The sequence below is a fragment of the Schistocerca piceifrons genome, chromosome 1, assembly GCF_021461385.2.
Source record: "Schistocerca piceifrons isolate TAMUIC-IGC-003096 chromosome 1, iqSchPice1.1, whole genome shotgun sequence".
Classification (NCBI taxonomy): domain Eukaryota; kingdom Metazoa; phylum Arthropoda; class Insecta; order Orthoptera; family Acrididae; genus Schistocerca; species Schistocerca piceifrons.
Window position 1 is genome coordinate 512399506 of NC_060138.1, and position 12866 is coordinate 512412371.

Below are 12866 nucleotides of genomic sequence, written 5' to 3' on the forward strand. Positions count from 1 at the left end.
CTGCGAGCCTTATTGCTGCAAAGGACGAACCACTTAAAACAGTCCTCCAGTACCAGAAAAAATGCTTGAGATTAATGTTACTGTAGATAAATGTCCACGTAACACGGTTTTAAAACTTGTCTGTCGCGGACCGGATGTTGTAGATCCGACAACCAACTTTCTTATTTAAGTGGAATATTACTAGTGTGAAAACTTCTGTAACCAACGTTGTATATCTGGTAAGACAATACGGAATCATAATGCATTTAAAATAGGAGTTATTCTGCAGGTTGTACGGTGCTATGCCTCTTTCGACGTCAATTTGCGGAATCAAAATACGAGGTAGCTGATCATTTAAGTACTGTCGGAAGATTTGACTGAAGAACAATGGAATCACATACAACTTTCAGTGTTCTTCTGTTATGAAAAAATATAGTTATTTTTTCTTCCGTTTTTAGATTCTCCATTCCTTGTACCTATTTTCTTTGACTCAGCACCATGCTAAAACAAATTCCCTTTTGGGGATACTATTAAAAATACTGAACTACTGCATATAATCCCATGATCATTTTCACAGAACTGTATCATCCTGCTGTCTAGATATATCTATGTTGGTCTCAAAGAAAGAAAATCGACAGATTATGAACATGGCTGTGCTTCAGCAACTGTGCCTGCAAGAGCTTCACTGCATTAGAAATAACAGCCAAACAGTTACAAAATACAGATTTATTGAACCTTGACCATGGTTTCGATAGTTTTAAAACAGTCTTCTTCAGAAGATATTTGCGTAGAATCACATTATTTACACCAATGTGGGAGTCCTTGACTCTGTCTAGTACATGTCATCAACGTAATCACATTTTAAAATACATTAAATAAGAATACGTGACATTTTAAAAAAGCTTTAAGACAAAGCCCTGCAGTAGACGGCTACCACTTTTGTATAATGTGTTTTAAATGGTGGATGACATGTACTAGACAGAGTGAACGACTCCAACATTGGTTATAAATAATGATTCTCGGTACAACATGTTCTGAAGAAAACGATTTTAAAACCGTCGGAACCATGATAAATGTTTAATAAACCTGTAATTTACAACTGGTTGGGTTTTATTTGTAATCCATTGAAGACCGACAGATGAAATGTTAATTTCCGGAGTAGCCCAAGGAAGTACGACAGTACCGTTGCTGTCCACAATGTGTATAAATCATCTAGTAGAAAGCGTCGGATGCTCTTTACGACTGTTCGCAGATTGTGCGGTTGTCTATAACAAAGTAGCAACGCCAAAAAACAGTATCGATTTGCAGAATAACCTGCAGAGGATTGATGAATGGTGCTCGCTCTGGCAGTTGGCCCTGAACGTAAATAAATGTTACATATGGCGCATACATAGGAAAAGAAATCCACTACTGTACAGCTACATTATTGATGACAAACTGCCGGAAACAGTATCTGCCGTAGAATATCAAGTAGGTACTATCCAGAACGACCTTAAGTGGAATGCCCGCATAAAACAAATAACAGGAAAAGCAGATGCCAGACAGAGGTTCACAGGAAGAATCTTAAGGAAGTGTATCTCATCCACGAAGAAAGTGACTTATAAGGCGCCTGTGCGACCGATTCTTGAGTGTTATTCATAAATATGCGATTCTTGCCATGTAGGACTGATAGAAGATATAGAGAAGATGCAACGAAGAGCGGTACCTTTCGTCAGGGATCGTTTAGTCGTCGCTAGAGCGTTACCGAAATGCCTAAAGAAACCCTATTAGCAGACGTTACCAGAGAGGCGTTATGCATCACGGAGAGAGCACTTCCCGGGAAGAATCAGACAACATATTACTGCCTCCCATATATCTCTTGCATAATGACCGAGATTAGAAAATTCGAGACATATGAGCTAATACAGATGCTTACCGAGAATCATTCTTTCCGTGCGACATTTGCGAATGGAACAGGACAGGGGTGATCAGTTAGTGTTGCCAGATGAACCCTCCGACACATACTATTAGGTGGCTTGCAGAGTATGCTATGGATGTATCGTCACTTACGATGCATCCGCACTTGAATCTTTTCTATGACAGAACGCTGTGATTAAAAGTGCAGTCGCTGGACAAGAAATCACTCGATCTACCAAGGATCGGTATGAGGATTCAACATAGGATGCCGGACAGTTAATTAACTCGGTGTTGCCACTTGGTCTTGGACATTACACCATACCAGTCAAATTAAAGGGTGGATGTCTGGGGAAAAGGGATTATTGGAGCAGAGTTAGGAACGTACTGGACGATCTTTTGGGCGTATACCACATGTGTAGGTTTGGTGTTAGCCAGGTTATGAAATACAGTGTGACGGGAATAGGTAAGGAAAATGTATTTTCTGGTTTACTCATTGTCCACCCGCCTCTTTCCCAAAGGGTAAGACATATTTAGAAAATGGCTTACCCAACATGGCTGAGAGTGGTCAAGGCGATGGAGCAGTGGTGTACCCAGTTACTCACGGACTGAATGAAGCTACCTCGAACTTTTTCATGCGTCCATATTCATTATTTCCTCTTGTTTCTGTTTTCACAGCCTTTGACTTTTTAAGAATGAGGCAACACACTTCGAATATTTTAATGAAGTTTTATCATTTTTCACGTGAGAAATAGTCGTTCAGTGTGATTCTTAGTTCTGTAAATCTCGCGTAGATGGAACGAAGGAAGATTCGTTCAGTTTTTTTTTCAAGGCCGTAGATTTTTAATCAAGAGATTAAATGTTAGATCTAAATGAGAGACATATTGTAAGAAAGAAAAGTCATTAGTGATTTGTTTCTTAATAACTATTTTCATTGAACGGAGCAGGATAACAGAAACGTAGATCAGAGCAACAGGTAGGAAAATAGAAACTACTTTCTCAAAAACCCATTACGTTGCACTTGGTGAAGTACGCTTGTAAGGCAAAATTGAAAAGTGTGACACTGGCAGGACTTTTACAAAAGCTTTAGGAGAATGATCTCCTCTGGGTCAGGGTCCGGACAACTCACCATCTGCATTCCAGCCGCCTTCTACCTGGTAGGCGGCAGTGGCGGCTCCAAACATGAAGCCCGGAGGGAAGCAGCGCTCTGCCGCGACTGATGAAGTCGCTGCCGGTGGAGCTTTCTTCGTAGCCATATTCTTACGTCACAACAATGCAGCAGTCCTGCCGTCTCCACACGCCAAACTAACTAGTCGACGGACGTATCCTGCAAGATCAAAAAACGAAAAAAAGTCATGTAACCAATACGGAAGACGCAAACTGCTGAATGTGCTTGGTATAGCAGAAAACATGGAGTAGTACGACTCTCACTTTTGAAATGAAAGTGAAGAATCGTAACACTAAGATTACCAGAAAAGCAAGCTGCCGCAGAACCGGAAACAAAAAGCAAACACAGTGGCCTGATAAAATTTATTGCTGTACATGCAGCAACTGCAGGCTGCTCTTGAGTTTATTCAACAACGACACTGAGCCACTTGTTGTGTCGTAAGATTAACTTTTGTATTCCTGCATCCCTAATGGTAGGTAACGAGACAAGTGTATGAAAGCCGTCTGCATTATCGTGTATTTACAAAGATGTTGATGGTACAGTGTTTTCTTTAGATGTAAGGATACATGAAAGTTCTTGGGAACATGATTAGTGGTACAAGACGAATAGCCACATGTCACCCTCCCAGAGCAAACGCATACAAGTATTTGGATGCGGGTTGTTGATCAGCGTGGCACGAGCACTGAGAATGCTGCGTCTCTTGATTTGAATGGTACATCACAGTCCCTGTGTGAATGGCTCCTCAGTTCTCTAATAGTAAACTGCTTCACGAGGTCGTCGCCGATGAATGACGGCGCATCAGTGCAACCCTCGACAAGCATATTTTGATAACTTTGAAAAATCTGCACCAACACGAAGTTCACCTATATACACTCCTGGAAATTGAAGTAAGAACACCGTGAATTCATTGTCCCAGGAAGGGGAAACTTTATTGACACATTCCTGGGGTCAGATACATCACATGATCACACTGACAGAACCACAGGCACATAGACACAGGCAACAGAGCATGCACAATGTCGGCACTAGTACAATGTATATCCACCTTTCGCAGCAATGCAGGCTGCTATTCTCCCATGGAGACGATCGTAGAGATGCTGGATGTAGTCCTGTGGAACGGCTTGCCATGCCATTTCCACCTGGCGCCTCAGTTGGACCAGCGTTCGTGCTGGACGTGCAGACCGCGTGAGACGACGCTTCATCCAGTCCCAAACATGCTCAATGGGGGACAGATCCGGAGATCTTGCTGGCCAGGGTAGTTGACTTACACCTTCTAGAGCACGTTGGGTGGCACGGGATACATGCGGACGTGCATTGTCCTGTTGGAACAGCAAGTTCCCTTGCCGGTCTAGGAATGGTAGAACGATGGGTTCGACGACGGTTTGGATGTACCGTGCACTATTCAGTGTCCCCTCGACGATCACCAGTGGTGTACGGCCAGTGTAGGAGATCGCTCCCCACACCATGATGCCGGGTGTTGGCCCTGTGTGCCTCGGTCGTATGCAGTCCTGATTGTGGCGCTCACCTACACGGCGCCAAACACGCATACGACCATCATTGGCACCAAGGCAGAAGCGACTCTCATCGCTGAAGACGACACGTCTCCATTCGTCCCTCCATTCACGCCTGTCGCGACACCACTGGAGGCGGGCTGCACGATGTTGGGGCGCGAGCGGAAGACGGCCTAACGGTGTGCGGGACCGTAGCCCAGCTTCATGGAGACGGTTGCGAATGGTCCTCGCCGATACCCCAGGAGCAACAGTGTCCCTAATTTGCTGGAAGTGGCGGTTCGGTCCCCTACGGCACTGCGTAGGATCCTACGGTCTTGGCGTGCATCCGTGCGTCGCTGCGGTCCGGTCCCAGGTCGACGGGCACGTGCACCTTCCGCCGACCACTGGCGACAACATCGATGTACTGTGGAAACCTCACGCCCCACGTGTTGAGCAATTCAGCGGTACGTCCACCCGGCCTCCCGCATGCCCACTATACGCCCTCGCTCAAAGTCCGTCAACTGCACATACGGTTCACGTCCACGCTGTCGCGGCATGCTACCTGTGTTAAAGACTGCGATGGAGCTCCGTATGCTACGGCGAACTGGCTGACACTGACGGCGGCGGTGCACAAATGCTGCGCAGCTAGCGCCATTCGACGGCCAACACCGCGGTTCCTGGTGTGTCCGCTGTGCCGTGCGTGTGATCATTGCTTGTACAGCCCTCTCGCAGTGTCCGGAGCAAGTGTGGTGGGTCTGACACACCGGTGTCAATGTGTTCTTTTTTCCATTTCCAGGAGTGTACATCGTTGTTCTGTTTATAGAAGAAGAACCCCCACGAGTAGATTCTCAAATTCGCAACTCCTGTGGATACACACTGAGGTGAGAAAAGACGTGAGATACCTCCTAATATCGTGTCTGAAATTCTTTTTCCCTGCGTAGTGCAACAACTCGTCGTGGCATGGACTCAAAAAGTCGTGGGAAGTCCTGCTTCCTCTGCAGCCGTCCATAATTGAGAAAGTGTTGTCGGCGCAGGATTCTGTACACGAACTGACCTCCCGATTATGTCTCATATATGTTGCATGGGATTCATGTCGGGCGATCTGGGTGGCGAAATCATTCGCTCAAATTGTCCAGAATGTCCTTCAAATCAGTCGCAAACAATTGTAGCCCGTTGATATGGCGCATTGTCATCCATAATCATTCAATCGTTGTTTGGTAACGTGAAGTCTGCGAATGGCTGCAAATTGTCTCCAAGTAGCAGAACATAACCATTTCCAATCAAAGAATGGTTCCGTTGGACCAGAGGAACCAGTCCATTCCATGTAAACACAGTCCACACCATTATGGAGCCGCTACCAACTTGCACAGTGCCCTGTTGACAACTTTGGCCCATGGCTTCGTGGGCTCTTACCAAGTGAAATCGGTACTGATCTGGCCAAAGCACGCTTTTCCAGTTGTCTATGGTCCAATCGATATGGCCACGCGCTGAGAAAAGGCGGTGCAGACGATGCCGTGCTGTTAACAGTGGCACTTGCGTCGGTCATCTACTTCCATAACCCGATAACGCCAAATTTCGCAGCACTGTCTTAGCTGATACGATCGTCATACGTCCCACATTGATTTCTGCGGTTATTTCACGCAGTGTTGCTTGTCTGTCATCATTGACAACTCTACCCAAACACAGCTGCTCTCGATCGTTAAGTAAAGGCCGTCCGCGACTGCGTTGTCCGTGGTGAGAGGTAATGCCCATTAAATCCGGTGTACTCACCACACTCTTGACACAGTGGATCTTGGGATACTGAATTTCCTAACAATTTCCTACGTGGAATGTTCCATACGTCCAGCTCCAACTACCATTCCACGTTCAAAGAATTCCCGTCGTGTGGCCATAATAATGTCGGACACCTTTTCACATACATCACCTGAGTACAAATGACAGCTCCACCATAGCGCTGCCCTTTTATACCTTGTGTACGCGATACTGCCGCCTTCTGGATTTATGAAGATGGCTATCCCATGAATTTTGTCTCCTCAGTGTACTTACCTCGATGGTTATCCTAGTTTACGCCTCAACAGCTTAATGTTACACTATCGACAATTTTAAATTTATAGAATAATAAACAAAATTTTTTGGATGGTGTTTGTTTATCATCATTCAGCACAAAATGTTCTGTTGGCTACTGTAGGAGTCAGCAGCGACAGAAACAAGGAAGGAGAGAAGTTGCGATGGCCAGTGCCAGGAATCCTAAATCATCCACACAAAACACTTTCTAATTGATTGAAAACTTTATTTCTCAAAGTAAAAGAAATTTAACTTCTTGTGGTTCCTGTGCTTCCTACATACAAGTACTTTACTTTCTATTACTACGCCGGCCGCGGTTGCCTTGCGGTTCTAGGCGCTGCAGTCGGGAACCGCGGGACTGATACGGTCGCAGGTTCGAATCCTGCCTCGAGCATGGATGTGTGTGATGTCCTTAGGTTAGTTAGGTTTAAGTAGTTCTAAGTTGTAGGTGACTGATGACCTAAGATGTTAAGTCTCATAGTGCTCAGAGCTATTTGAACCATTTTTTCTATTACTACTCGAAAAACGCAAACAAAGTAGCGTCTTCCTGTTACTCTGTACTGGTACTCTCGAAATCTGCAACCGAACTGCGCCGATCAGCGATGGGTGTCTGGTTAAATTAGCATCGACAGGGGGCGCTAACGTCTCTCTTGCTGGAGGTGTGGCACTGCCCGCTCTTTCCAGTGGAGCGTGGGCCAACGCCTTCTTGATGCCGTTTCGATGCGGTGTGCTCGTCAGTGTGCAGTAGATGTTTTAGGACTGTACATAAAATATGAAAAAAAATATTCCTGACCTTCAATATGGTTCAAAATGGTTCAAATGGCTCTGAGCACTATCGGACTTAACTGCTGAGGCCATCAGTCCCCTAGAACTTAGAACTACTTAAACCTAACTAACCTAAGGACATCACACACATCCATGCCCGAGGCAGGATTCGAACCTGCGACCGTAGCGGTCGTGCGGTTCCAGACTGTAGTGCCTAGAACCGCTCAGCCACTCCGGCCGGCTTCAATATGGTGTCCTCAGTGTTGCCATCATACTATTTTTTAGATTTGAATCACGTGAAAATGTTGCTCCCATAACTGTGCTAGAAAATGTCCAAACTCGCTGTTCTGAACTGCTCACAACTGCTCACCTGCAGCTGAGGTGTCTTCATTTAAATATGGCGGCTTGCGACAGCATTCTAATGGCATGTACCATACCCTGCGTGTGAATTATGATATGTCTTATGACTCAAATGATCATTTCCATAATTATGAATGACGCTAAAGACCAATATTCAGTTTGACTTAATGGATCAAAACACTATTCAGGGATCCTCGCAGATTGGCCCCTATGTTTACAAGCACATCATTTTTATAATAGAAAGTGACCCAGGTAGACACAGCATTAAAAAAGTGAAAAATAAGTACAAAAATGAGAATCACTACAAGACCAAAATAATATCCGCACCACCCGTCCTAAAAGTACCGAGACTAATTTTTTGTTCTGGCATACAAGCGTACAAGCGACGTCAGCGCAGTACGAGCGGTGGCAGCTTGAAGCAACAAGTGTAAACAGTCGTGAGTGTTCCGCCAGTCAGTTGTGAGCAGGCAGGGTTAAAAGGTGGACGTGCGGTCGTAGCATGTCAACGTTGTTGTGTCACAAATCACAAGAGAGCGACGTCTCTAAATCAGCTGTTCAAGATACGCTCCAAAATGTTTCGAACAATGGAAAAGCTTGCGCAAAGTTTGCCCCGGACGCCTTGATTCCCGAACAAAAAATACGAAGCGTGGGCTACTGCAGCCATGTGACTGAAAAAAAAAATTATTTCCTGGAAAATCATGAGGGACGACGAGATGACGTTATAAATACCAACCTACCAAATAGTTACATAGTGGAGAAATTCGCAGGTGGCGTAAACGCTTTGACGACATAACCGACATTCAAGCCAAAGTGAGGCGCGAGCTGGACAACATCCCAAGCGAAGGACTTTTCTGACTGTTTGAAATGACTGTGCAGTTATATGAACGTTCTGGGCGTTGTCCTAAAGCAAGGGAAGCTATGTGTAGCACTTACAGCATTGAAAACACCATCTTAACTTTTCTCTACTTTTTATTAATCTAGACACGACACTTTTAACTTTCAATCGTAGATTACCAATTTCTGCTTGGATTTTCATCACAGTTTTAATTGGTTAATTAATTTAAATTGAAACATTTTCTTCTGGATGATAAAATTACCTATATTGAGAGATTTCAGGCTTGCACATGGACTATGATACTTCAATTACGTCAGCACGTTTTCCGGACAAAGCGTCGAAAAGTAGGCCGAGCAGTGCATTCATACCAGGCTTTGCACGTTTAGCCCATAAAATCTATCCTCCACAAAACCTATTATGTGGTAGCGGATAAGAATGGTTCTGAAATACAATAAATGTTAGCAGCACTTGGGATAATTTCTAAAAAACAAACCAAGTAAGAAGACATGGATAACACGAAAAAAAGATGACACTGAACAGTAAATAAAAGTAAATGAATCAATATTGAAAGAACAGGATGATTTCAAGCAGTTTTACATAGTAACCGATAGTGCCTGTTCTGTTTCATCAGAATGTAATTTTACTACACGAAATTTAGGTTATAATAAACAAAGAGCCTTCCTTCTGCAGCAGTAGTTTAGGAATAGATCGAGTGCTCGCAAACAATCTTAGGTTTATGAAAAAAGTGGGGAATTCAGGAGAATTAAATGATAAAAAATGAGCCGTTTACTTGCTCACAATGTGCGGCTCATCCACTACGAGATTGTGAATTTACGGACGTCGCAACTCGTTCATCTATTTATGTATGTATACGAGGCTCTTCGGACAACAGCTCAGCGAGTTGCGAGAACAAGTAAAATTGCCTTTTCGAACTCGACAATGAAGTTTATGTGCATAGTGTTTGAGCCCATGCGAGCACGAAAGCTTTCAGCAGCTGTCGTGGGCGGGCGTTAGAATATCAGTACGGACGAAATCTTTCTTGCATTTATGGGAATGAGAATTAATTTCATGATTGAGAAGAATGCTTACATGTTCACGGTCCAAGGTAGACACAGGGCTGTTGTGACCAACAGTTTATTTATATGTTATGGCGTGCAGAAATATGAGAACGTTTATTAAGAAGAAAGACATGAAATATGAATTGTCGTACATTCTAATCCTGCTGATGAAAGTCACCTTCACGATATACACAACATTAGGTACGGGAAATTTACAGTCTGAAAACGAGCAGTATGAATGTAAGCCAAAGGAGCCTAGAGGCTTACTAGGTGAAGATGATTGCCGATATGTGCGCTCAGTAACATCGCAGTTGACAGCAGAAAGAATCAGAACCTACAATGGAGATACAGCAACTGGGACGCTGTCGCACTGTATACTAGCGGCGTGTAGCTGTTCTCCTAAATTGTCAAGTCAATGAGCTTTTTACTTGTTGCTGTATGAACGATGTCCAACGAGAAACTCAATCCAGGTATAAACACTGTCGCGAGAATCAACTACTGCCCACAGCTGAGAAAAGTGGGTGCGACATTAGTCTGGTAGCGAGTGGGGTGTTCATTGTGACTTGCGCTAGGCTGAAGAGTTCGCACTGTTTTAAAAATACACTCCAAGATGGAAAAAAGGACGATCCATGAAGCAGTTATCCGAATGAACAGAAATCAGCAGATGTGATATAAATGTACAGACAAACAAATAATACTTCCTGGCAGATTCTGGAAACAAATGATTACAATTTCAGAAAAATTTGATGACTTTTTCAGGAGGAGGGGTTTCACAAATTGAGCAAGTCAATTACGCTTTGATTCAAGGTGCGCTTCTGGCCGCTACGCAAGCAGTTATTCTACTACGCATTGATTGACAGTTTTTGGATGTTCTCCTGAGGGATATCATGCCAACTTCTGTCCAATTGATGCGTTAGACAGACAAAATCCCAATATAGTTCGAATGGTCTGCCTATAATATTCCACACTTCTCAGCTGGGAAGAGATCTGACGATATTGTTGTCCAAAGTAGGGTAGAAACTCTAGTTGTATGTGAGGGGGGATGCTCTTGGCAACTGCCTTGCCGCAGTGGATACATCGGTTCCCGTCAGATCACCGAAGTTAAACGCTTTCGGGTGTGGCCGGCACTTGGATGGGTGACCGTCTGGGCCACCAAGCACTTTTTTTCGGGGTGCACTCAGCCTCGTGATGCCAATTGAGGAGTTACTCGACCGAATAGTAGCGGCTCCGGTCAAATGAAACAGTCATAACGAACGGGAGAGCGGTGTGCTGACCACATGCCCCTCCTATCCGCATCCTCAACTGAGGATGACACGGCGGTCGGATGGTCCCGATGGGCCACTTGTGGCCTGAAGACGGGGTGCTGCTGCTGCTGGTGATAATCCTGCTGAAATGTAAGCCTCCGGCGGGTTGCCATTAACGGCAACAAAACTGAGCTTAGAATATCGTCGACGTACCGCTGTGCTGTAGGGGTGCCGCGGCTGACAACTAAAGGTTCAAAATGGCTCTGAGCACTATGGGACTTAACATGACAACCAAAGGGTTCTGCTATAAAATGAAATGGCACTCCAGACCATCACCCCAAGTCGTCGGGTCGAATGGCGGGTGCCATTTAGGTTGGTATCCCACCGCTGTCCGGGGAGTCTGCAGACACATCTTCGACGTGGAATCTCATTAACTGGAGTAGAATTGTCTTCAGTGAGTCCCACTTCGAACTGTGTCCCTACGACCAGCGGCGGCGTGACTGCAAACGCCTCGAACAGCTGTGGGACACCAACCTGACTCTCACCTGCCTTGAGGCCCGACAACTGGAAGGGGTGCCATTTCTGCTCACAGCAGGCCTCCTTTGGTTGTTACCCGCTGCACCCTTATAGTACTGCGTTTCGTCGACGTTATACCGCGCCCCGTTTTGTTGTCCTTCGTGGCAAGCCATCCTGGGCTTACATTTCAAATAATGGTCGCGCGTACACGGTGAGAGCTTATACTGTTTGTCTTCGTGCTTGGCAAACCCTACATTGACCAGTAAGGTCGCCGGATCTCTCGCTAATTGAGAGAGTTTGGACTACTATGGGCAGTAAGGCCCACAACCTCGTGATTTTGGCTATCCAACGCGCCAATCGGACAGGATTTAGCATGATATCCCTCAGGAGGACATCCAACAACTCTGTCAATCAGTGCGAAGCCGGAAAATTTCTTGCATAGGGGCCAGAGGTGGTCCAGCGCGTTATTGACTTCCTGAGTTTGTAAAGCTCTTTCTCATGAATTAATCATCCAATCTTTCTGAAATTTTTAACTTTTGTTTGTCTGTACATGTACATCACATCTACCTGTTTCCGTCCCATTCGGATAATTCCTTCACGGTGCGTCGGTTTTTTCCTTAGAACATATTATCCGTGCCCGTAAGGTAATATTGCAACTGTAACTGATTTGAAGAGTTTGAATGACAAAAATAAATTAAATCGTTTTAGCTCTTCAGTGCACTGATAACGTCGCTCAAATTTTCCATTTGTGTGTCTTGTATGTCGGCCTAATGGCGACTTAGGCTCCAACTGAGATGTCGCTGTGCAAACTGCACAATCGGTGACATAGATCGTGGCTAGCACTAGACCGCACAGCAAGATAGATGCCGGAGCCAGTGTTAGGAGGTGCTCACATGACGCCGTGGCCAGTTTTATGAGGCGTGTGCAGCATGTGCAGTGGCCAGTGTTCAAGGACCACCATCAGCTTTCTCACTTCATTTCGAATTGTCCACCAGACTGTGACATCACCTTGAGCGATTGTGAAACCTGCCATGGCCAATGGATTTAGATTTATCCAGTCTGCTGTTTTGGAAGGTTTTGTTATTTCCTTACTATGATTTGGCTTTGAATTCCTGGGCTTTCTGCTTATGCTGTCTTATGTTGTTTTGTGCTCTCGTGTACTATCACATAGCACGGACAGGTTACAACCTGTATCTGCTATTGTGCTGTGAATGTGCTTCTGTTTGTGAATAAATCAGTCAGTGCGAAATGCTTTCGTTGCGGACATGATATCAGTGAATGATGTAGGAATAATGTTTCAATACTGCTACTGCAACTACTTTAATACAATTTTTTCACGATACACATTTTGCTTTCTTGAATAAAAACATCGCCAGTGTTAGGGTTTTTTGATTACAATGAGAATAAGGTGTCTGCCTGCACATTCCACTAGAGCTTTCCTCTTTCTCACTGGTACTGTGCGTAAAAATTAGAGGAAACTGATAGGCCAAAATG

General features: G+C 44.8%; 1 protein-coding gene across 1 annotated transcript in view; it reads right to left on the minus strand.

Moving 5' to 3' along the window:
- The window catches only part of LOC124789099 (myrosinase 1-like), a 190114-nt gene that overhangs the window by 122293 nt on the left and 54955 nt on the right, over positions 1-12866 (minus strand). Inside the window, exon 2 of the mRNA XM_047256391.1 lies at positions 3002-3199. Coding sequence (XP_047112347.1) covers positions 3002-3128 — 127 coding nt within the window. The 5' untranslated portion in view covers positions 3129-3199. The remainder of the gene's footprint in view (positions 1-3001; positions 3200-12866) is intronic.